Source organism: Sesamum indicum, linkage group LG9 (assembly GCF_026168435.1).
Source record: "Sesamum indicum cultivar Baizhima isolate 11 linkage group LG9, ASM2616843v1, whole genome shotgun sequence".
Lineage (NCBI taxonomy): Eukaryota > Viridiplantae > Streptophyta > Magnoliopsida > Lamiales > Pedaliaceae > Sesamum > Sesamum indicum.
The window spans coordinates 18,569,314-18,595,382 of record NC_142665.1 but is presented as its reverse complement, the minus strand read 5'-3'; the positions used below and the strand labels follow the sequence as shown (position 1 = coordinate 18,595,382).

The 26,069-nt window shown below is 33.8% G+C and overlaps 2 protein-coding genes across 7 annotated transcripts; one reads left to right on the top strand and one right to left on the bottom strand.

The window, feature by feature from the left end:
• The first annotated feature begins 8,497 nt into the window (after positions 1-8,497).
• On the top strand, positions 8,498-10,361 carry WUS (Homeodomain-like superfamily protein). The gene is made up of 3 exons (XM_011101852.3): positions 8,498-9,029; positions 9,344-9,441; positions 9,896-10,361. The coding sequence occupies exons 1-3, from the start codon at positions 8,618-8,620 to the stop codon at positions 10,238-10,240; spliced, it is 855 nt and encodes a 284-aa protein (XP_011100154.1). The 5' UTR covers positions 8,498-8,617; the 3' UTR covers positions 10,241-10,361.
• A 5,490-nt stretch (positions 10,362-15,851) lies between these two features.
• On the bottom strand, positions 15,852-25,680 carry LOC105178149 (Transducin/WD40 repeat-like superfamily protein). Of its 6 annotated transcripts, XR_016067403.1 has the most exons (14): positions 25,533-25,680; positions 25,265-25,356; positions 24,364-24,464; positions 23,846-23,946; positions 23,698-23,764; positions 23,504-23,603; positions 23,315-23,428; positions 23,098-23,235; positions 22,915-22,999; positions 21,939-21,988; positions 21,138-21,325; positions 20,823-21,013; positions 19,182-19,314; positions 15,852-16,109 (listed from the first exon to the last, which is right to left on the bottom strand). XR_016067403.1 is itself a non-coding variant. In XM_011101531.3 (12 exons), the coding sequence occupies exons 1-11, from the start codon at positions 25,537-25,539 to the stop codon at positions 21,182-21,184; spliced, it is 999 nt and encodes a 332-aa protein (XP_011099833.1). In that variant the 5' UTR covers positions 25,540-25,680; the 3' UTR covers positions 20,575-21,013; positions 21,138-21,181. The 6 variants fall into 6 exon arrangements, 2 of the variants coding, with proteins under 2 accessions (XP_011099833.1, XP_020554580.1); XR_849110.3 differs by lacking the exon at positions 19,182-19,314; XR_016067404.1 differs by lacking the exons at positions 15,852-16,109; positions 19,182-19,314 and adding an exon at positions 17,569-17,712.
• Positions 25,681-26,069: the final 389 nt, after the last annotated feature.

The following is a 26,069-nucleotide window of genomic DNA, read 5'->3' as shown; positions in this document are numbered from 1 at the left end:
GATTTCAAGGTACACATTATGCTGGGTCGGTCTAAGATCAGTGCAGACCAACTTGTAAAAGCTCGGCCTAAGACCATCCCACTACTGGTCATGGCCGGTTTTGGGGTGGTCCTAGGCTTTTAACTGGGCTTCCATTAGGTTCATTTTAAATTCAGGTCCAAACTCATGAACCTGCCTAGTTGAGGCCTAGACGTGCTTGTTAATTTTTATTTTATGATATTGAGTTTTTTTATAAATAATTATTTAAATTTATTAAAATAAATAAATAATAAATTAAATCACACGAAAAAATGTATACTTAATAAAAAATGCAAAACAGAGCGTGACTCAGGCCTAGGCCAGGATCAGGTAGTCCTAGGCCATTGGGATGGACTGGTTTTAGGTATTGATTTTAGGGATTAGTATAGGATCGGCTCGATTCTAAATGGGCCTAGGTTAAATCAATTTATTTTCTTATTAGTTCAATTCAATTTTGGGCTGGATTAACCTAACCTGACTCACTGTACATTTTGAGTCGATTCACTTAGGCATTTTTTCTTCTTTTTTGATTTGAGTTCCAAAATAAGCTGCTTTCATTCTCTATATCTGCTGATTCTATGACTTTCTTCTTGATTTGATTTCTACACTTCACTTATTCACTTGATGCTCCATTAAAGGTTTAATGAATGAAAGAATAGGAAAATGAAAAATCAACAAGAATTATGTTTTGAATAAATGAGAAGCATATTTCTTAAGGTTAGGTCTAATTCTAAAAATGACCCTTGTGCTAATATTGCAACATCCAAACCCTCACTTGATGAAACTCACACACAATTTCTGAGTGCCCCCAGAATTCCTCCTCTTTTGCTCCATTAAATTGCAAGTTGTCATCGGAAAAGAGAAGATGAGATATACAAAGTGCATGTGAAGTGATAGACACTCCCCTGCTTTTGGCCTTCTGCAAAAAACATAAAAATGCTTCCAAGTAGAAAAATAACAAGTACGAGATAATGGATCTCCTTGTTTAATACCGTATATGGTAGAATATTAATGGGACAAATTGCATATTACCCTCCTATGTTTTCAAAATTAAGCTAAAAGTCCGTCTATGTTTTTAAAATAGACAAAAAAAAATTCCTCTATTTTCTTAAATATAAAACACTTAATCGAAGGTTTCAGCGTTACTTTTTTTTGTCAAAGATCGTAATGCTCTAATTTATTATATATTATTTTTATTATTATAATCGTTGGGTCTTTTTCACTGCATAATAGTAGTATGATTTAATCAATCTATCTCAACCATTAGATTTTAAATTATTGGCTAAAATGCATAAAACCCCATGTATTTTAAAAAATTGGTTAAAAACCCCCCTCTATTTCAAAACTAGGCTACCCCCGTGTATTTTCTTAAATGTAACTCAATCGTCCATCTCCGTTGAATATAACTAACAACGTCAACTTTTTATAAAATGACTACTATACCCTTTTTTTAGTATATATTATTTTTTATCTTAGTAATCGTTGGATCATAAATTTAAAAATGAAATCAAAGTTTTACATTTTACTAATTTTAAATATACATTATAAAAAAGTATTATTTAAAAAAATAAATTAAATAAAATTAACTTGCCCCCCCTACCCTCTCCATAGTCCAACCCTACGCCGCGTCGCCACCCTCCCCACACCGCTCAACCCCCGCCCCTCCCCACCCACCCTCTACTCCTACTGTCCTCTCCATAGTCCAACCTTCCCCCGCCACCCTCCCCACACCCCATTTCCACCCGTCGCCTCCCACGAAAGGGCCGTTGCCCAAAACAGCAGTTCTGGGCGTGCGATCACCCTTTGGGCGACAACGGAAGCCACGATCGCCAATAATTTCGGACGGCGGTATCCACCGTCCCATTTCTTTTATATTTTTTTAATTTTTGTATTTTGAATTTTAAATTAATTAAAATTATAATAAATAAATTAAAAATAATTATTTTTAAATATCATTAAAGGGAAGTTAATTTCAATTTTAATAATTATAAAAATTATTAAATTCAAATATAAGTTATTTAAATATTCTTAACTAAAGAATAATTTTAAATTATTAATATTATATATTTTTATAATTATCAACATTTATATTAATTAAGATATTTTAAATTTGAAAAATCAATTTTACTATATTAATATTTATACCATGATGTTAATTTAATATTTTGATTTAAATTATAAAATTAAAAACTATATTTTTTTTCATATTTGTAAGTAAATATATTTTAAAAAATATTTTATTTTTTAGATTAATGAAAATGCAAAAATTAAAAAAAATCATTCAAAATAAGTAAAAGATGTACATGTGAAACATATAAACACCATAAGGGTATTTTAGAAAAAAACACAGAAAATAAGATCAAAGCAGCTAAAAAACACCCGTAAATGCACAATGAGTGGGTGTAATGCACCTTCCGTTAATTACAAACGAAAGGGGTATTTTTTTACTGAGTAATACAAACTATTGGGGTTTAGCTATTTCAACAAAATATAAGAGGGTAAAGTGCATTGTAGCCTAATTATTAAGGGTCAAAATTTAATATTTTGATATATGTATATATATATTATATTTAAAATAATAAAATACAAAATATTATTTATAAAAATAAAAAAATTAACCCCATCCCCTTCCCCCACCCCCGACCCTCGACCCCTCCCACCCCAACCCCCTCGCCCCACCCACCGTCGCCCAGATCATTCATGGGCGATCACAACGCGATGGTCGCCCATGGAGCTTCACATTGCCATCGCCCCTTTTTCTTTTCTTTTTTTTTTTGATTTTTATTATAAATTAATTTTTTTATAGAAAAAGAAAAGTTTTAAAATAATAAGAAATTTTGATTTTTTAAAATTTAGAAATAAGAAAAGAAAAAGTATTAAAACTTTCTATTATACTAGTAATTTAAATATAAATATTACTTATAGTAAATAATTTATTAAAATATATTTACATAGAGTATTCATTTAAATTAATTAATAAATTATTATTATTATTATTGTTGTTGTTCATTAATATTGCATTGATATAAATATTTAAATTTTGAAAAATGAACTTAATATATTATTTTTTGACTAATGATTTTAATTGAATTTTGTAATTCAAATTATAATTTTATAAAAAAAATATCCATATTTTTTTTGTATTTTGAAATTTCAATAAATATATTGAAAAACAAAATTATTTAATTTTTAGAGGGATGAAATGAAAAAAAATCATTAAAAACAATGTTAAATCAAGTAAATTTGAATATGGTAATTTTAAATACAATATAGGGCATTTTTCTAAATTAACAAGCCAAAACCTACAAAAAATTTATGCCCACCCCCCGTGAGTGCACTCCACCTTTCGTTAATTTCTAATGGAAGAAGAGTACTCGCACGGGGTTTTAGAAATTACGGATTGTTTTTTTGCTTATTTCTAAAATACAAAGGAGTTTTAGCTATTTTTGAAAAATACAGGAGGATAAAATATAATTTGATCAATATTAATATATCGATTAAACTAATATATTGCTTAATTTATAAATAAATTAATATAATCATACAATTATCACCCAAAAAAAAAAAAAAAAAACATCACCTAGCCATAAAAATGGCTCATAACTCTGTGGGGTGGGGTAATTTGAAAAGGGACATACATATGTGGAAAAGTGAGAGTCAAGCAATTGGTGCAGAAAGAAATAAATGGCTTATGCTATAACTAATATATAATCCCATAAGAAAAAATGAGTGAAGGCAAGAGAATATTCAAATGGAATTGTCCGAATGAAGTGATGAAGATGAAGAAGCCATATACATGTGATTTGGTGAAAGAAAACCCTCTCATTAATTCAACTGTGGTCCACTTTGCTCATCAAAACCATAAAAGTAGAATGAAAGCAACATCTACTCCTTCTTCCCATACATATACTCTAAACAGAACTTTTCATCACTTCATTTTTATCACACACATTAAAGTGTGAAATATATATATACCCTTGCTGCTGCACTAATAAATGCTTGTTTCTTCAGTCACAACTCAAGATTTTGTTGATTGGAGGGGTTTTATTCTTTTGCTTATATGAGATTAGGTGTGATGAAAAATCAAAAGAAAACAAGAAACAACAAATTGTCAGTCCAATGCTAAACAAGCTGAATCTACAGCAAATTCTTACCGCAGGCCTCAAAATCTTGTTTATTTCTTTCTGCTTCCGCCCGAAATAGGACTAGTTTCATCTCGAATATGGGACGAGGACACGTGTGGTGAAAACCAACAAGAGAAATACTTGGCGCAGCACTAACAAGTTCTTGGTCCAGCGGTAAGCAAGCTGGATCGTAAGGAGAATTCTTACTATTGAGTAGGGTTCAAAACTTAGTCACATCTATGGGGAGGAGTTTAATTTTATTCCTCCCAATCTGAACAACATGTAAAATAGAGTATAGTTGTTACTGGTTAGTGGACCGAATGTATTCCTCTGTGTTCATAGTCAAAACAATAAAGTATTTGCATTTGGGGTTGTGGAAGTTCCAACCCTTTTGTCACCAATAAACATTAAATACTATATATATATATAGTAGTAGTTGATATGTGTCTATACACACACATCAAGTGTGAAGGAAGAGTGGTATATATGGTTGTAACTAGAGTTCTCTGTATATATTGGTTTGGCTGTCCCTTTCTGGGGATTAAACTGCAGAAAAGCATAAATGAAAATGAGATATACATCTATATGATAGAGGCAAATCTTTGGAGATATGGGAAGGAAGAAGATGATTACGCCTAAGAAAGAAACCCTTTGCTTAGTTGCGATTCAACTGTTCTCCTATTATGTGAGGTATTGTTCACTCTGATATTGTATGAGCCTCGTAAGTTCGTTTTATAAAAACGTCTTGCTAGGGAGAGGAAGCTTAGACTTATAACTTATAGAAGCTCCTTGTTTACAATCAATGTGGAACGTTTGACTACAACAATTTTAACTTTCACTAGTTTTAAAAATTGGGCAAAAACCGATTCTGAACATAGTATTATTAAATGTATTAATTGATTGAAAATTAGTTTAGAGCTGTATTTTGGGGTGATGGATTTAAAGTTGAGTAAATCAGACTTTTAGTGATAAATGCTTGAGAGTTGTTTGGATAACACTATATTACCAAGAATTTTATTCTTCCATTCGCATTAGAACCATAGTATGAATTTCAAATTCTCTTGATATGAAATTATTTAAAATCTGTTCTCCAAATTATTTTCTCAAACTCGAATTCATCCGTCCAAACGCAATATAAAATATCTATTATAAAAGATACCAAAACTGTTCTATCCCCTTATTTATATATTACATGATTTGATATTTGCACTAAATTTTATTTTTCTCAAAGAAAAATAGTCAAAAATATTTTTATTTATTTTAAATATTTGAAGCTATTATCAATACATGATTTGACAGGGGTGGGGGTGGGGGGGGAGGGGTTCAAATTTGAAGGTAGGAGGCATTATATATGTCATGAGGTAAGCAGTCCAGTCCAGGATTTGGGATAGGAGGGGCAGATTTTAGAGCCTTTTACTGCCAAATCAAAGAGGCAGAAGACTGCTATTTTGATGGATAATTAGACTAAAGGAATGACCACATTTATTTATATATATATATATATATATATAGAGAGAGAGAGAGAGAGAGAGAATGAGAGAGAAAAGATAATATTGTAAATGCATGAAAGGGAGAGGGGTAAAAGCAAGCATGATGATGTGGGTAGTGTCAATATCAAAGAAATAAAGAGCATTCCTCAAAAAGTTGAACCCCCCAAGAAACACTCTGAGACTCTCTTCCATGCACCACTCATCACAATTTTATTATACAAAAAGCATAATTTTACTTCTCTAATTTATCAACCATCATATTTTTTATTTTTGCATGATTTAATTTTTGTAAATTAATATTATAAAATCAATTTTCATTACTTTTCGATCAATTTGATTGAAAAATTATATGTGATTTGCACATAACCCAATTAAATTATAAATTCAATTATGTAATTTAGGAAGCTTGGCATTTCTAGTCCTGTAACTTAGAAAAGTTGGCATTTTTATCTTGCACAAATTGATTGACAAAATTAAAATTATTATTTAATTGAGTCATGTACAAGTTATATGAAATTTTTTGTTAAATTGGATTTAAATTACAAAAATTATACGTGTATAAGTATTGCATACACGATCAATATTAGTATGTGTGTGTATAACTGTGTGTATATATATATATATAGATAGATAGATAGATAGAGAAAGAGAGTTATAGCAGAAAATGATGGGAATTCGTAAAGAGAATGAGAATGCAGTGAGTGAGCAATAATTTTGAGTAATATAGCAGCTTACCCCACCCCACCCCACCCCACCCCCGCATACATATATATATATATATAGACTATGCTATATATATCTCACAGTAATTGCAATGCATTTATTCTGGAACGCGTGCTTCGTCTTTGCAGAATATCATACGTACCATATGTCATCAATTTCCCTACCCACCCCCACACTTTTGTTTTTCCTCATTATGACCCCCCCAATTAGACCAATTTATACAAAGAACCATGCCCCCACTCTCTTCAATACTCATTCCCTCCCATTTCTTTTTATGTAGTAGCGTATCGAAACACACTCGATGCGTCTGTGTCAATTCAATTTTTGATATTGCTTGATTGAATTTGAATGTAAGAGGAGAAAAAAAAAAAATAAATGATCGAACAAACTGATAAAATAATATAATTTTAAGTCTGTGTGGACTAGAAAAAATATTGATAAAACGAGTTAATAAGAAAAAATTGGTTATTTAAGAAGAAAAGAGATATAATTAAAGGTATTTTAATCGATCTGTATTTTTATCAATCATGTAGTTATTCTGGGGGGGGGGGGTTGAATGTTAATAAATAGCATATGTAGATATGTTTAGATCATGGACTAAAGTTTCATTTCTAACATATATTTTGAATTAATAAACATTATAAATTTAAAAAAAAAAAACGTTTCGATGTAGAAAAATATATGGATGTAGGGTAGATGAAATCAAATAGTACTGTATAGCTAGGGTTATAGATTTGTAATTAATTTTGAAATAGAGTTAATTGAAGACTCTCAACCTAATGTTCGAACATTTCAAGAACGTATATATAAACAATATTTTATAAGTTCAGAAAAGATCGTGCAAAATTAATTTTGCAAAATCCTTTTAAACATTTTGTATGGCACTAAGAATTTGGGAACAATAAATTATAATTAATTATGTTATATATATTATATCTATCTCCTTAGAAGTCTAAAAATATTATTAAGGGAATGCTGAATAGGGCATAAAATAACATTACAAGACATAACACTAATATATATATAGATTGATAATGAATTTAGTATAAAATTTTCTTGCTAATTAATTAGCTCAATTCTGATTTTAGCATATAATTTTTTCGTAGCTTATATTAAGCCATTTTCTTGTGGTGTTGGAAGTATAAATAATTTTCTTAAGAGCATAAATATTTTTCATCCAAACATTAATGAAAAAAAGACGGGTTATAAACGAAAAACATTAATGAAAAAAAGACGGGTTATAAACGAAAAATTCTCGAAAGAGACATTTTTTTTGGAAAAAATATAATTTCAGATATCAAAAGGGATTTAGATGTAATTAAGGCTATCATCTATTTTTGAAAAACATGAAATAAGAGGACATGAACAATTCTGTGGAGCAGTCAGACATAAATGCAAGTTGCTCAAAATAGGTTAATATCCCCTCATGTCTGTTAAAACATATCTACTTACTTTGCTGCATGCATCCACATATATAATTAAATCACATACGGGAAGGAAAGCTAATTAATTAATAATCTAATTTCTCTATATATCACAACTTGTTTGTGTAAAGGCATTTTCAGAGTTAAAAAACAAGGAGATATGGAGCAGTAGGGCCTTTAATTTGTTCCAAAGTACAAAGAATATATCTTTCATGATCAAAGAGACTGATGAAAACAAAAGGACTGTGTGTGTGTGTATATCTCCATTAAAAGAAGAAACCCTCATCAAAGTTTAAATCACAAACACATCACTACTTTGTGGTGACTTTCATTCATTCACTCATCACTTCATTCATCAAGAAATGTCACTGCAGACATACATACATATATATATATATATATATATGTATATACACACACAGAATACATATGTGTGTGTGTTGTTCTTGTAGTTTCATCAAATATATATGTATGTATGATATCATATCTTAATAATGAATCAAGAAATCTTTTTATGTGATGGATGGCTTTTGATCCAAGCAATTGTTTCTGAATAGCTCCTTTCTAGTCCCTCTTTTGTCCCTTCCTTTTTGTTAGCCTTTGCTCTGTCAACTTCAGTCCTTCTCTCCCAGATATCTCTCTGATATCCTCTCTCTCTCTCTCTCTCTCTCTCTCTCTCTCTCTCTCTCTCTCTCTCCATGTGGGCTGCTGTCCCTTCCCCCTTCTCTCCCCTCTTTATAATTCCCACATCCATCTCAACACCACCTACCAGCTCAAAACCCTCTCTCATCTTTCTTGTTAATTTACAAATTAATTGTGAGTAGTAGTGTTCTTGAACATGGAACCTCATCAACAAGCCCAGCAGCAGCAGCAGCAAGCAAATGATCAAGAAGGTGGCGGGAAAAGCAGTAGCTTTCTGTGCAGGCAGAGCAGTACGAGGTGGACTCCGACCACTGACCAGATAAGAATCTTGAAGGATCTTTATTACAACAATGGGGTTAGGTCTCCAACTGCCGAACAGATTCAGAGGATCTCTGCTAAGCTGAGGCAGTACGGTAAGATTGAGGGCAAGAACGTGTTCTACTGGTTCCAAAACCACAAAGCCCGTGAGAGGCAGAAGAAGCGGTTCACTGCTGACATCCCCATGCACCGCTCTAATGCCACTTCTCACTGGAAAAATGAACCTGATCATCAGTTTCTCTCTCCTATCTACAACAAGCTTTCTAACATTACTGCCCCTCCTCCTCCTGGTCCGTACCATTTATTCTTTCTTTCCCTTTTTCTTTTGGGTTTTTCGTGGGGTGGGGGGTGCTGTTACATTATTTTGTTGTCAAGATTAGGGAAGTTTCATTTGGTTTTGTTTTTCTTAGTTTCTGAAAAATAAAGAAAGATAGATTAGGCTGATATGTGCGTTTTTCTTTTTTTTTTTTTGGTATTTGTAATTTGTTAAAAATATTGCAAGAAATCAAGATAGTTTTGGCTGTCTTTCAAGAACACAACCTTATAAGGGTTTTTTAATTGACGTATGTTGTCAAAATTAACGTACATGATTTTCCTTACGCAGGTAATAATTTCCCATCTTCTTCGGCTTCTTCAGCTGCTGGTTTGCTGAGTGTGGGGAACTATGGTTATGGATCCGTGGCAATGGAGAAGAGCTTTCGGGTGAGAGTAACACACGCACACACACACAAACACACACACATAAATATATGTATATATATTCCACTATAAGGTACAGATGATGAATATATAGATGCCACTTTAGTGTCTGTCTGTGGGACACTTTCACATACCAAACAAGAAAGCACAAGTTTACGTTTCTATCTCTGAGAAAAAATCAGTCTGTCTGATGCTTTGTTTGGGGTACAGAAGATCAAGATTTGAGCCCTTCTTTTTGGATTTACCTTCCGAAGAAATGAGGGGAGAGACAAAATCAAACAACCCCTTCATTGCATTTGTACTAATCAAGACATCATTAATTTTTTATTCTCACCAATTACAACTCTTGATTTCATAAAAAAAAAAATACAATTTGCTTCTTAATTATTCAAGAATGTTAGAGATTGTTTTAATTGAAAAATGTACTTAGATTTTTGCATGGAATTATACTCTGCAGGAGTGCTCCATAACCCCAAGTAGCAATGGTGGTGGTCAGAATTTTGCATGGATAGGTGTTGATCCATACTCTTCAGCCTACCCTTTTCTTGAAAAGAGAAAATACGCCTCTAATAATGCTCATCAAACCCTAGAACTGGAGGAGGAGGAAGACGACGATGCCCCACCGGAGATCGAAACCCTTCCACTATTTCCCATGCACGGCGACGCCATCAAGCAAGAAAACGATTACTACAACGGCTGGCGCCACCGTTCTGATGAGGACGGTGCCACGGCTGGCGGTGCTAGGGCTTCCCTGGAACTCAGCCTCAACTCCTATGCTGCCAGATTCCCTACTCCCCCTTGAATAGTTTTAGGGAATACATATGCAATAATTGTATAATTAATATTCACCCTCTCCTTAATTTTAGCACTCTTATAATGATCTATATGATATAATGATGTGTAATTAATTAACTCGTGTTAAGTTGAGGGAGATGCTCAAAACCAGCTAGCTAGCTTAATTTTAATTACTGCTTATGACTAATTAATGATATGTTAGCTTTAATTTTTCTCATGACTACTTCTTGGTTTGAGTATATATATATGTTGCAAGAATTTAACAAATTTCCCATTTTATATTATATATAATACTTAGCTTTCTTGATCTCCAGAAAATTTGAGAAAAAGTTAAAATATGGGATTTGTGATTCTGTATTTAATTTGGAATGGGTATCATTTGTTCTATTGATAATATATATGATATAATCCGAATTATTTGATATATTCATACATGGCCTACGTAAGAATTTCCTCAAGTTGTAATAAATGTTCATCAATATTGTATAGAGAATGGTCAGTGACATTTAACTAAATATACCCTAATTTGGAATTTCTCTGAGCGAATATATATATGTGTAAACATTTTCAAACATATAATTTGAACCAAATTTGAAGGACTGGTATTGGTTTTCTGTCATCTTCATTCAGTAATGAGGCATTGGGGAAGTAAATATTGTGATTTGTCAGGCCTAAGTTAAATTACACTTTGATCCCTATACTTTTCCATGCAATTGATTTTGATCCTTAACTTTTAACTTTTATGTGTAATTATATTGTTGTCCAATCATTAAAATTAATGGAGTTGTAGAACACGATCATATTGCTCAACACGGCCAGACCCTGTTCATCACTGCCGTATTGGCAGTTTTTACACAATATCAGGCCGTGAGAAAAAAGGGTATTGATATGGTTGTTGTGTCGTTGTTCTGAGGGTATATAGGGGAGGAGTAGCAGCACTTGAAAAGAGAAAAATTCTACTCTGAAGATCATGAACACAGACGTGTTCTCTAACATGGCCAGGCTTGAATTGATTAATTTTAAGACAAGAAAAAGTTGTACCAAAATTGTTCCAGTTCCACCCTGTCATGGTACTAGAGCCACCACCACTTAAAAAACAAAAAGAAGAAGAAAAAGAAACTTGCGCTCTGAATTTTGAATAGGTCAGGTGATTAGAAAAGATATGGGAGTTTCTTTACATTTGGGGAGCTCCTTAATACCCTTACAATTGAAAGGGGACAATATGAACAAAGGGAGAGGGCGATGCGAAACCCTCTACGGGTGAAGAAAAAGCGTGAATTTTTATCGACAGGACCTATCCGGACCTACAGACAATTCATCCAACATTAATGAACTTAATGTTGGTCGCATGGATCTTTAATATAATAGAACCAAATCTGCGATCTACCGTAACATATATGGAGAACGTAAGATACCACAGGAGGATCTTCAGCAAAGAAAATGGACCTCAAGATTGATGTTGTTGCATGCAAAAAAAAAAATGGGGCATGCAATAATGACTTATTACGAGAAATTAAAGGTCATGTGGGTGAGTTAGTCCATAATAAACCCATACCCACATGTCAACCTGGTGATTTCAAGTGCACCATCACAGCTGAACTAGAGAAGCGAAGCGGGGTAAAAAAAGGGTTCACCAACTCGTGATGGGCCTTGATTATGTGATCTATGGAACTGTTGGCTCAAAAATTTTGAGTATGGATCAATAATCATTTAGGAAGAACGCCAGGAGGAATGAGATGATATGAGATTTGCAGCACCAGCGAATGCCGGAGCCAAAGCTGCCACTGCTCAATCAAAAGACAAGATCGTCACTTACACAAAATGTGACCAACTTGGAGATGAATCCAAGGAGTATTTTCAGATCATTGGATATCCAAACTGCTATAAAAGAAGGACCTTTGCGTTTGGGTGGAACTGTTGATTTGTATCGGGTGTGGGAAAATGACACTTTTCATCCTGTAATTTAGGACATTTTCACTTTTCGTTCCATTGGTCTCGAAATCCTCATTTTTAATCCTATAGTTTTTAAAAAAAGTAACACTTTTAATTCCATGGTATCTAACACGTTTGATCCCATAACTTTTAAAAAGTATCTTTTTTATCCCAAGCACTTAATGATTACGTGCATTTTCCGTTAAACATCTAATGGAAAGGTGTTTGCGACCAAGACTGGTACTTTTCAGAAGTTACGAGACCAAAATTGAGATCCCATAATCTATGAAATTGTAAATTACGAGACGAAAAATGTAATTTTTCCTATCAAATATGAACTGCACTCTTATATCAATAGCTAAGCCATTACGATAACTGAATTGCATCGTCACCTTTACTAACAAATTAACTACGTAGCACTGTATTTTGAAATCTGATTGGAGGGAGTGAAGAACAAGATGGGGTCTACATTTTCCTAACATTAGTATGAATTCGGGCAAATAGACCAAGAGGAACAAGTTCATCAGAATTGTGGCATTGCATGCTTGACATCCCTCTAAATGGATATTGTCTTAACCCCTATCTTTAGTAGTAATAATGAGATAGTTGGGTCGTGTGATGCATGCTATAACCCAAAACAAACTCGTGATGTTTTTTAATAAAGTAATAATAAGCGGAAGAATGATTTTCCCTTATTTTTTGGAGCGATTAATATATCTTACCAATACAAAATCTAAGGCAAGTTATTGTATTCATATTCTAACTCAATTTATGCAGTCCCACAACAACATCATTGGGACGCCACTTCGCGAGTGGTTCGTTACTTGAAAGGAAATACCGGACAACGTATGCATGTTACTTGAAAGAAAATATCGAACAACATACGTATTTTTCTTACGAGCTAATAGTGACTTGCATTTGCAATGCATATTATGATTCTGATTGGGCAAGTTGTACGATAAACTCAACACTCTCTAATTGGCTTCTTTGTCTTATTGGTTTTCTCTCTTATTACTTGAAAGACAAAAGAGCAACACACAGACTCCAAATCCTTTGCGGAAGTTGAATATCGCTCGATGATTGCAACTAGCTGTGAGTTAAAATGACTCGAAGGTTTACTTCATTGCACTTTAGACATAATATATATGTAAGTTCAAAATGATTAAAATTCCATCAAATTATTTCAATTTGTCAAATCTCATTTATCAATCAACTCATTCATCCCAACCACTAAAATAAAGGAACCCATAATCAATAATAATTTTAATATGATGATTTAAATTTGATTTTCTTTTGTAGTGACACACAAAAATAGGTAGCTACTTTTGATACCTCCAAGGGAGTGAAGAGCCTAATTACAAGAAATGTACTGAAACACTAATGATAATGGTGTTGAAAATTAGAGTGCAGAAAGTGGAAGTGACAAGAAAAAAAGTAGGGAATGATATATATTGGGAAAGGTGAATATGTGAGCCGTTATTTTTTAGGAATATATATATTTCGAAGTTTGCACCCTTCTTATATATATACTTTGCATCGTAAATGCCACAAATTATTTGCATATTCACCTTTTGCAGTTCTTCCCCCCCCCCCCCCCACCCCCCCCATCCCCCTACTTGTAAATTGCAACTTTACGTACCCTATCCCAACTTGTCACCTTTTCTTTCCAAATGATTAGACAACATTGTGCTTTCGTTTCCTTTTCCTCCTGTTATGAATTTCCTAGATACTATTAATTATAATAAAAGTGGAAAAATATTAAATAAAATAATTGTAGTTATACATAATGATAATAATTATTTTAGTTTTATTATAATATAAACATTAATAAAAAATATTAAATTTTAGAATTATGAACATAATCAGAGCAACAACTTTACGGTTATATTGTAATTTTACGTAGTAATTATCACTTAATTATTCAAAATTTTAGATAATAATTAATTATTTTTTATTTGTATAAAAAAATTATTTATTAATTTTTTATTATTTAAAATTAAACTAATATATACTATTTATAAAGACGTTTTAATTTTTTTCTAAAACAAAATATGTCAAGAAAATAATAATTTATTGAATTCTAATGGCATCATGCTCATTTAGTCATTTTACCAATAAAACCTTATTATGCCAACACCCCTAACATTTTATAAGATGTTTTAACATCTTATTTTATCCAAACACTTTTAAAAATTTATTTTTAAAATAAGATCCAACATTTTATAAACTCCTAAAACATTATTACAAGATATAAGAGCTTATAAAATATTTTTAAAAAAATTAACCATGCAAACACCCTCTTACTCGTCTCGATTTTGTACAAGGGCAAAAGGTTAAACATGTAGACTAATACGATACACAATAATAATTTTTCTCTCTCAAGTTTGATTGACATTCACAATTACTTGGTGAACTAATTTTGAAGTTTGTATGTTATATATTGGTTAAAACATTCTCAAAAATGGTTTGGAACAATCGACAAAATAGATTCATATCTGAAAAAATCATGATACATTAATACAGTATCTCGATATCCTTTTTTATTTTCTTATACCGAATTTTTCTCTATTCTTTAATACATCGTTAATTAGTGCTTTTGTCCCTCCAAATGAAAAAAATATAGAAAAATACTATCACAACATGTCCTCAATTCTATCATACATAGTAAACATGTCCTAATATCTATAGAGCTCCTCTACAAGGATCTTTAAATGCTAGATATCAATATTACAAATGTTCGACGCAAGGGCATTTATGGAAATTCAGGTACATCGGTCTGTAAATTTAAAAAAAATTATAAAATTATAATTTTATCTTAAATTCTTCAATGTTCAAATCAGTACAAAAAAGAAAAAGAGAATGAAGAGAATGTAGAGGTGCTTAAAGATATTATTTGGTATCCCAGTTATATAACCTGGAACGAATTTCTTGGGGGTAATAAGAGATAAAGATAGGTAATAATGGTCTAAAATTCCTAGGATCAGATATCCTAATCATTTCGTATCCTAAGAACTTGTGTCATTTCACTTTTCATATATGACTTTGTTGTGATTCCCACATCATCATCCTCACCCACTGCAAATCACAAGCCTGCCCTTGTTCAGTCCTTGCCCTTTCACATATGGCTAATTCATTAAATATTGTTCCAAAAAATTTAAAAAAAAAAAAATCAAATGTAATATGTAAGTCCATATCCTCTCTACTTGTTTTTCCTTTTTCTTTTTTCTTTTGAATATAATTCCAGTATTTTACTGAGAATTATAGCACTCGATGTACTAACAATTAAAATAAAAAATTAATTCAGTAGTTCTATTTAAATAGACATGACTACTATAAAGTAGAATAACACTCGTACCTTTGTGGAATTTGCTCTCATGACTAATCTATGACTTTATAATGTTGAAATTTTAATTTCGTCAACTAAACTAATCACGTTAGTGCACTCAAATATCGAAAATCATTAAATTAGAGACTACAGAAGAGCTCCTTTTTAGTTAAATCATAATAACAATCAATAAAGTGGTATGTCAACATACAATCAAAAAGATAATTCACCCTACGCTTGCCAAATCTTGTATAATAATAAGGAAGAGTTGTATTTATACCCCAGGCTTATAGTTTATTTACACAAATCACTCCTACTTCTTAAAAAATTATGCATACACTCATCAGAAACATCTACATCATTTACACAAAACACTCAGAATCTTTTTAAAAAATTACACATACATCCTCAAAAATCATCATTACACATACTATCCATGCTTTTTGGCTGCCGGGAGTCATTTTTGTAATTTCGCAAAATATGAGTAATTTGTATAAATAAACCATAAATCAAAAGTATAAATGAAGTTATCTCTAATAATAACCCAAGCCAAGTACAACACACAGAGAGTTGAGTTCCAAAAACCCAAGTCCAGAACAAGTTAGAATCAGAGCAGTATCTGCAAAGGTACAGACAAAGCCATGTAACTGACAAGTGGGGCAAATGATGTGGACAAATGAGCATTCACTCAAAAGAAAGTGAAGTAAAGAAAGTTCACATATATAATTTGCACATCTCTTCTCCACATTCAAAAACTCACAAAAATGTCCCAATCACAAAGATTTTGTGTGGATGCCCTTTCCCTTTTTTGGTTTGACATTTTTGCATACTTTATGGCATTTGCTAAGGCCATAGCCCTATTCCAATAAGAGTGCATGTGAAATGGAAATAGGTGTGGACAATGCCTTTGTTTGCCCATCAACATTTGTGGTCTTTGTAGCTTTCTGGGACTTGGGGTACGTAGCGTCCGTTGTTAGCAAGAATAAGGCAATGAATGGCATAATCTTTCACCTTTTTCTAACACTCGATCAAACTTTGCTCACTTGTGTGCATTCTTCACGCTTTCTAATTTTCATTCTTCTCTATGCTCTTTTTCCCCTACTAGGCACTGCAGTATCCGTAATTTTCGGTTTCGTTTTCACTTAAGGAAGGGGAAAACTAGAGCGGTTACCCAAGCGTGACACGATAAGTAATCGGACTTGAGAGAATCATGAGGACTTGAAAATTTTTCTTCAAACCCAGATCCCTTAACAAATTGGAGGAATCAAAGATGCATCCAGTGCATATTGAAGAGTATGTGTCAATCATCTAAGTGCCAGTCTTTCCAAGAAGAGCCTGTCTTGTGGATGTTACACTCAATGCACAAGACGTTGGGTATGTGGATAATCATCCATCATACGTTACTTTCCAGAATTAAAAGTGTATTCAATCATCCATATACTCAGTGCACAGATTACTAAATGTAGTATGCACTTAACAAGTAGGTGAGAATGAACCTGATCTACTTCCTCAAATTCAAATCCCTTAATAAATTGGAGGGAATCCATGATACGCCTAATGCGCATTGAGAAGTATGTGTTAATCATCTATGCACTTAAGGGTTTTTTAGAAGAGCCTAATGGACTTGTATGTTAATGCTTTACACATACCCAATCTTTGAGAATTAAGAGGTGCATGTCAATTATCCACACACCAGATGCATAAAAGCAACAGATGTAGCATCATTTAACTTAGAAGAGCCTTAGTAGTTCAGGGTTATATCACAATAGTATCAAATTTTGATTCACCATGTAATCCGACATAGCCCACAGACACTGATTGAGATCCATACCAAACCTAGAAAACTATTGACAGAGATTGAAGCATGTAAGCATGAACAATCATACAAGCATGCAGTAAGCAGAATACAGATGCTTTCTGCTACCATATGGGGTTTAACTATTTCATGGGATGAAAATGATCTATCACTTCTTAAATGTGAAGCTATGGTTAATTCATTTCTTTAATCTGTGTTTGGATCAAGGAATTTAGTTAGGAAAAGGAAAAGACAAATAACTAAATCATAAAGTTACAAAACCTACTAAAATATTCTCCTCTTACATCTTCATCATTAAATTTCCCAAGATCCAACATGGAGTAAAATAATCAAAATTTCATTTTCTCCAGCCAGTGGAGTTCAGAATTTCATATAATGGATCCTGTTGCTTCGGTACTTCCATATCCTAAAATAACCACAATTCGCATCTCTATAACCAAATCAATTATTCAAAGTCAAGAACATAATGGACTTGCATCTGTTACAAGAACTGAAAATTGTTCGAACATCAAAGACAAGGAATACTCTTCAACTAACCAAAACAAAACTATGAAATCATGCAGGTGTTATTGTCAGTAAGATTCTGAAAGATTAAAACTACTAAATTAACCAAAAGAACAGAGAGATCAAAGTTAGTACTGAAACAGTTCTTACTGCAGCAAACAAACAGGATACATTGCTGGTGAATAGTGATTATAGCACAAAAGTGCAATCAAGGAATTACAACAAAAAGGATGATGTGATTTGGATTGGAGAAGCATTCCACCAATCAGATATTTTAAATTGTAACAAACACGAAGTCTATTGATAATAACATAACACATATACTATGTAATAACAAAAGACAAGATTAAAATGTCAACCTAGTTTTTGCATTTTAATATTTCAATTTTTTCCTGGTCCAAAATTGTCAGATTTTGCGTGTCGGCCACTGCATCAAGTGATTTTCTAAGTGTGTGCATCATGTCAACTGCATATCATAAATCTCATAACGAATTCCCCTTCCCGGTAGTGCTGTCTATTGTTAGGATTTACCTACCCAGACCCATGAAATCACCTTATCCAGGTCCATACCTTACAATATGAGTAGCAGGCCAAAACCCTACCCAACACCACCAATACTAACTTTTGTGGGTTTGCATCGGGTAAATACCCATTCACCCATTGAGTAGCAACTGAATTTGTATTCAGCATGTCAATGGTTTGATATTTAACCTTTACAAAAGCACCCCTTTCCATCCTGTTATCTCACCATACCATTCCCACCCCCACACTCCACTTCCAAAATCAATCAGATCTATCTATTCTTCTTCCACTTTGCTCGCTTGCTTTGCTGTCTCCCCTCTTTCTCTTTCCTAGTTTATTTTAGTAAAAACATGAGGCCAAAGTTGGGCATATTTTTCTCCTATGTTCAAGTAAGCTTCTTCATATAGCATTGATCAAAAGCAAGACATTGCAGAGCATCAGAGGCCTTGAACTTGGATGAGGAAATGATTGGTGAGCTCTCCAATAAACTATACTAAAGGGGACTTTTTAGGGCAAGGTTTGGAAGCCTCACAATAAGTAAACAATTCGTGATTTTCAAAAGTTACTTTATGGTCAGGAACTTGATGACCATGAAGATTGAATAATTATATGGACTCGCACAGGAAGCCATAATAAAAAGAATTTGTTTTGGGCTATGCATCTGGACTAAATTAACGACAACTCCAACTAAAGGGGAAGAACATAAAATGAAAGATTTCAACAATGATTTTAAGTCCTCAGTTAGAAAATTAAGAACTTGAGACTTATTCCCGACTTAACTCAGAAAACTGAGATACTATTTGCTTTACTCAAAAAATTTTGGGTAGTGCAAAGTGTATGAGGGCACACCTGATGGGCATACAAGCAGATTGGGTGATCTGAATAATACAACCATCGGTATTTGTTGGATGTAGGCCAAGACTTGGGCCTATGCTATAATGGGTAAAACCTACCATGACAGGCTGACCTTCTTATAGGATACCTGAAAACCACATTTAGTTTGTGTGCATTAATTGTGTAGGGAAAAAAGAAAAAGGAAAGATCAACATTCTGGGGATATCATAGACCACCAAAGAACTTGAATTGACACTTTTCCCCTTTTTCCCCTTGACTTGATGCAAAAATATGAGTAGCATGAAGAGGAGCAGAGCAACTTCCAGGTCATAAAATAGATCAAGATACTGATAAATAACTGAAAAGAACCTCCTATGCTGCAGACCTGATGAGTGCTGTCTTAGGGATATCCTAAGCCCTGGACCATAAAAAAGCCGAAGAAGAAAGTGCTATCTTAAACAAACAAAGCAAAACTGTATTGTTTTCTCAAGATCTTCACATTCTCTCCATATGCCTGGACCAAGTACCATAAAACACTTTATAAATCTAGTTTTCTGCTTGATTATCTAAAGTAAAAATGTTAGCTATCACTATTAATCTAGAGTTAAGAAGTGATGTCCTCACAACAAAACACTAACCATATTTCCATACTCTGCGCATATCAAGTGACACCCTTATGTCTTCACTATTACATAGTAAGAATAACAGTTCATAGAGAAACTTGATTGGCATTACATGCTTGCACAGGCTAATGTAGCATTTTTTACTTTATTTATTTATTTATATTATTACTATTACAATAAAACTATTTATTTAGTTAAAATTTTGGATGGAGCAGCGGTAGTGGATATGGGCGGATTTTGGGGACAATAAATGGACAATTTAAAGGCATCTAATTTTTCCAGACAGAAAATAGGTTACAAGTTGGCAAACAGCAGAGACCAGAGCATTCAAGTTACTGAAAGGCATAGAGACCAGATAGCTGAAATATCGACAATCCAAATTGATTTTCAAACTCATGCTTCTCCATCCTTAAAGGGTAATAATACTAGTTGGACATGGTTCATTCCCAGAATGACTGGAAGGAAAGCTATTAAAACAAGAGAGTAACGGTATGCTAAACTGCATAATACAAGGTATACCATGTCTGCATATCCTCAGGGTTCAGCAAAATTTGGACCAATGAATCCAATAAAAAGAGCATATTGTTAGGGAAGTAGTACAGACCTGATCCTAAATCCATCTAGAAATGAGTTAAAACCTATTCTTACAACCAAGTGCTAAAGTACTGCTTTAGCACATTGTCATCAGTTAATTTGAGTTGCAGTTCTGGGTTTGACAAATTATGCAAGAAGCTTATGTCGAACAAAATGGTATTTTCTACTAACATCAGCAAAGACAAACACGATTCTCTTGTTCTTCTTTCATAGACAAACAGTTTCTATTTGGATAAAATATATATTGATGTAAAATTTATACAATACTTAAGAAAAGAAAATAGTTTTGAGACTCAAACAAGTCACCACACACTAAGGAACTAATATACCTAAGCTCTAGGTACGGCAAACATACATATGAACTAAGTTGTATACCCCTTTCCAAACTACACAAACAGAAGGCTGTTAAGACAACTCCAAGGAAATTACATCAGCATACCTGATCGGCTGATCTACAGGGGAGCAAAGAGAAGCTCCTGATATGACAATTTTCATCGACATCCATTTGCCTTGTATGTCACGTTTCAAGTAGCAGCATACAAGAGAGATTTACATCTGGGGCATGTCAAGCTGCCATCATTTTGCTACATGCGAATATGCAGCAAGCATTCCAAGTTCCCATCTCTTCATCTGCAACGAATGTTTCCAGCAAATCAAGCAAGCAAAACCGATGAACAAATAATTTGCGCCATTTTATGATTAACTCTAATCCCAATTGGACAAGAGAATGAAAAAGGGAAGACAGAAGACTCACGCATCTGTGCACAAGACCACTAGAAGAGGTACCAGTTAAAATTACTACTTCCTTCCAACATAAGCTGCTAATTTAGATAAGTCTGGAATCCAAAAGGATAACTCAGAAGAACCAGTCACAAACATTAAGCTTCCAGGAGCCCATTTGATTACAGGTGGTTCAGCTTCAGTGCTCATCCAACTGGCAACCTGACAAACATCCGGAGAAAAATAATAATAAGTACATCTAGTTTCTGTTACTCTTCTTTTAGTTTTCCAGTGAACAGGAAGTATTGGCTTTGAACAGACTAGAATTTGCTCAGAAACAATAAACAAGCAAGTCTATAAATATTAATGTCACAATAACATCCCATATTAGATTTGCAAAGTTCAATTTCTCGTAATAACTAGAGAATATCGACAGAAAAGGATAATGCAGATTAAAGTAGTCTTCAACAGGACTTACACACACATGCCCCTCATGTCTGACCAAATTAGTTTCACAGTTTTCACAGGACATCATCATACACCAAGATGATACTCATTAGGCTGAAACTCTCAGCATTTATGTGCATATTTGAAAAGATAATAGCACATTGTTGCAGCTCAATCTCAAAACTGTTAACCTTTTCCTGCTCTATTTGGCCAGGTTCTGGATGTTTGGTTCTTAAGAATGACTTCTTTCATTAAGCATTACATTCAAAACGACCATGTCATGTTATAAATCTTTCAAAACCCTCAACAAAATAGTGCTAAAACAAGAATGACGAATGACTTTTAAATCAAACACTCTATAATGGAAGTAAATGGCAGCTAAGCGTACTTCTTTGCCGCTCCGAACACTCCAAGCATAAACACTACCATCCCCAGAACCTGTCAAGTAGCATAACAGATAAAGTGTCAGTCTCTTTCAGGAGATATATTAGCTCCATTAGAAATTCTTCATGTGCCTCTGGTGAAATTCGCAAAGATCAGATAATATAAGGGTTAAATACCATGTCTTCTAAAAGATAAGTGCCAATACAAGCACAACCTTGTATAGTCAAATTGCATAAGGGAATTCATTGTGGCCATCAGAGGTTCTCCGGTCCAGTCTCTGTTCACAGCACAGTATTTTGTGATTCGATAAATGCTAACTGGGTTCTGGGAAGGATACCATATAAAATACCTCATCATTACTGGCAAACTTGTTTTTTTCACTGTTGGACTGTTAGAAGATAAATCCTAAGCACTTACACTTCCAGATATATGATTTGTCTAACCCCCCTTGTTTCCAGAAACTGAAATAAAAATCCCACACAAGTTAAAGTACCCAGGTTGCATGAAATATTTTCCTCGCACTGGTATTAACTTCAATATTTCTATAATAGAAAAACATTAATCTGAACTGCAGTTGTTCGGACTCTAGACATAACTTGCTCTAATTCATGCACCAAAGCAAGAAAGAGCAGAAATCAAGAACTTGAATATAACCTAGTTCTCCCCTAAAAGTGATTTAATCTGCAAAAAGGCCACAGGACATCAATTTCACAAGAATATCAGGTCAACTCTTCAACTGAATTCTTCCCCTACATTTATTTGATGTTGAATAAATCAGTCACACACCATATGTTTTTTTACTAACACCACCAAACTGCATCTACGAGGACTAAATGATGACCAATGTGTTATGCAGGCAATAGTTTTACGAAGACAACAATAATATCATGCATACAACAGAAAATGTAGTTCAAGAAATCCAATATAAGCAAGTAATACTAGACAGCTAAATAAATGCTATAGCTGTAAGATAGACAGACCTGATATGACAAACATTCCCTCGGGGCTGAAAGACGCCTCCAAAGTAGAATTGCTTGAAATGGGCTTGACATTATATGTTGATAACTAGAGCAAAAGACAAGTGCAATTAGAAGGCCCGCTGCCATAAAATGGAAGCTATAAAATTATACTTGAGATTGTCCTAAAAGTAATTGGGAACTCACAAGGGTGCCACGGAAGGAATCAAGCACGTGAATATGCCCATTTGACGTCGTCAAGAGCATAAGTCTCCCATCATTACTGAATTTCACAACATTAGCTTCCGACATATCTCCACCAAGAGAAAATATGTCGAAAGGGCCCTATAAACATTAATAGATCAGTGTCTGCACAAATTGCAATTGGATTTTCTTCTTGTGCATTCATATATTATATTCTGACCTTTTCATATTTGCGAGCATCAAACATTCTTATGTATCCTCCAAACGCAATGGCAAAGACAAGTCCCTGGTCATCATAAGCTGCAGCCGGTCTCCCTTGAACACGTAGAAGACCCTAATTCCAGAAAATAATTTAACAAAGAACATAAAAAATAGTTCAACAAATTAAGGATACCATGGCTGGTCTCACCTGACATTTCTCTGCTCTTTGGTCCCAAAGCAAAACAGTTCGATCAAGAGAACCAGAAATGAAACAATCTTTTCTAGAGCAGAGACTAAGGGAAACAACCCTGTAAATCCAATATTTTAATGTCACATTGTACTGTATAAATACTATATCGCAATTCCAGACGATGAAAAATGCTTAAAGGTTGAGAACCGTGCCTGTCATGATGACCTTTGAAGTACCTCAAGTATTTGTTGTCATGCAATGAGAGAAGCCGTAGTGATTCTGTTGCCACGAAAAAAATGCATTAGTGGTTGCATGCGTTACTTTGACATGTAGATGGGTACAATTTTTCAATAAGCATACCATCCCAGCCATTCTTTGACGAGTAAATAACAGTTGTAGGATGAGAGGTAAAGCTAACTAGATCCACCCCATATTTTTTACTGTTGATTGTCTTCAGACATCTGAACACAAGTAGTAAATTCTTTTAGCATATCATGCAACTGGACACAATTATAAGCTGACTCCAAATAGATGTAATTAGTGACGTCACAGAAGGTTACATACAAAGGAAGACATACAGTTAGAGGTTAAAAAGAATCCTTTGTCCTTTCATTCAAAATCTCTACAGAAACAAATTCAGTTCAAAATTGTAAACGTCCAAATATTGAAACAATTTATTTCTGCAGAGACACAGAGCAGATACCCTTTTCTTCTGCAATTTTGGTTTCTTGTAAAGTTTTGCTCCGATGAATTTTCAATAAATTACTACACTGCTTTAGCGATATCTCAGGAAACCAAAATCCCTAATGTTTGACATTATATGGTCAATTCACCAAGGAATCTTGAAATTTAAGTTGAATAAAAGTAGAGATGCTTACGTTGCACTAGCAACATCGTACAGGCGAATGGATTCATCATCGCTAGCAGTAACCAAATAACTTGAGGTCTTATGGAAATCCATCGAACTAATTCTTCCATTCTGCAGAGGGAAATAACACATTTGCTCATTGCTATATAGACTTGATGGAGTGAATCACCTCAATTTATATAATGTTAAAAGATAAAGCACACAAACAATTAACCTCATATTACTTGATCATTTACCTGAAACCCCAATTGCAACATATATGTAGCCACACTTACAGAAGGTTCAGGTCTTGAAATTGGACCCGAAAACATCTCATGGGGGAGATTTTTTTTTTTTTTTTGGGGGGGGGGGTGGGAGGGGAGGGGTTATGATAATAAGATCCCTTTCAGCCCAAATTCAGATAGAACAAACATGGTCTTCAATCCGCAGCAAAAATAAGTGTGGAAAGATAGGAGGCATATTCTATGACAAACTTATTTGGTGATTAATATACCAATTGCAAAAGTAGACGTGAACAAACTTCATGTTCCAGTATTTATATTCAGTTCAATTTTTCATCCAATGACAATAGACTAATTTCTTCTTCAGTACTAACATTGAGTAGCATATATATAACTTGGGCTTTCACCAACTTGGTTCCGTGCAAAATCTGTTGTTAATCAGACTACAAACTCGAAGACCATCTCCTGTACGGAGAGAGAGGAAGATAAAGGGTGGTGGAGGGAGATTTACCGACTCAGAAAGTGCATCATATAACCAAAGGTTTTAACAACTACATAATACCACTAGTATTTATCAGGAGCTACAACAGATGAAAAAGAAAATGAGGTAAGTGGAACAAAAGTTACACTTTTCTTGAAGAAATCCCACTAATTACAACAAAATTAAGAAAATAATACAGTAACACATACGTAATCGCGGAAAGCCATTCCAACTTCCATGCTCTGAAGAATTTCTTCGGTGAGTTCCAAGGATACTTTGTCTTCTCTCTCCGGCTGACCTCCTTTTACAGGGGAAGAAGCAAAAACAGAAATGAAATACCCAAATCAGTACTGCAATTCAGCTGAACTTGAAGTATAGACATCAAAAAACAGCTATGAAGGGAGAATGCTAATAAAAAACACGCAATGAAAAGAAAAGCAAATGGGAAACAACTCAATTTCCCCCTGTTTACATTACCCGCCATTGCAGTTCCTTCGAGTTTCTCAGAAGTTAGAAACCGCACACCGTTAGACCGCCCTGGGGAGGGAAAAGAAATGGTTTTCCGGATCCTCGATGACTTATGTATAAAACGGGCTTATTCAAACGAATCTAGTTCTTGGGTCGTCGGGTCTAAAAATCGGGTTGGTTTGGCCCTCGGCGGTCGGGCAGTGTTGTTAAAGGATTGAATTTATTTAATTAGGTAATTTAGAAATAATTAGGGGCGTAAATGAGTCGATCATATTTTGCACGCTCGTGCTTAGATTATTATGAATGAATTTTTTATTTTAGATCGAGTCCGAGCTCAACAAGTTTTATGCAAAAGAAATTCATTTTAAATTTAAATCACATATAAAGAACTCGAACTAAACGAGATTATAAAGAAAAAGCTCGAGAAAATTTTCAAGAAGCACATATAAATAACTCAGGGCTCGAGTCAGGCTTGTTTTCCACCTAGTCAAGCTCGATCTTAAGCCCAAACTTGAATTTTTCAATATATTTTTTTAGCTCGAGCTC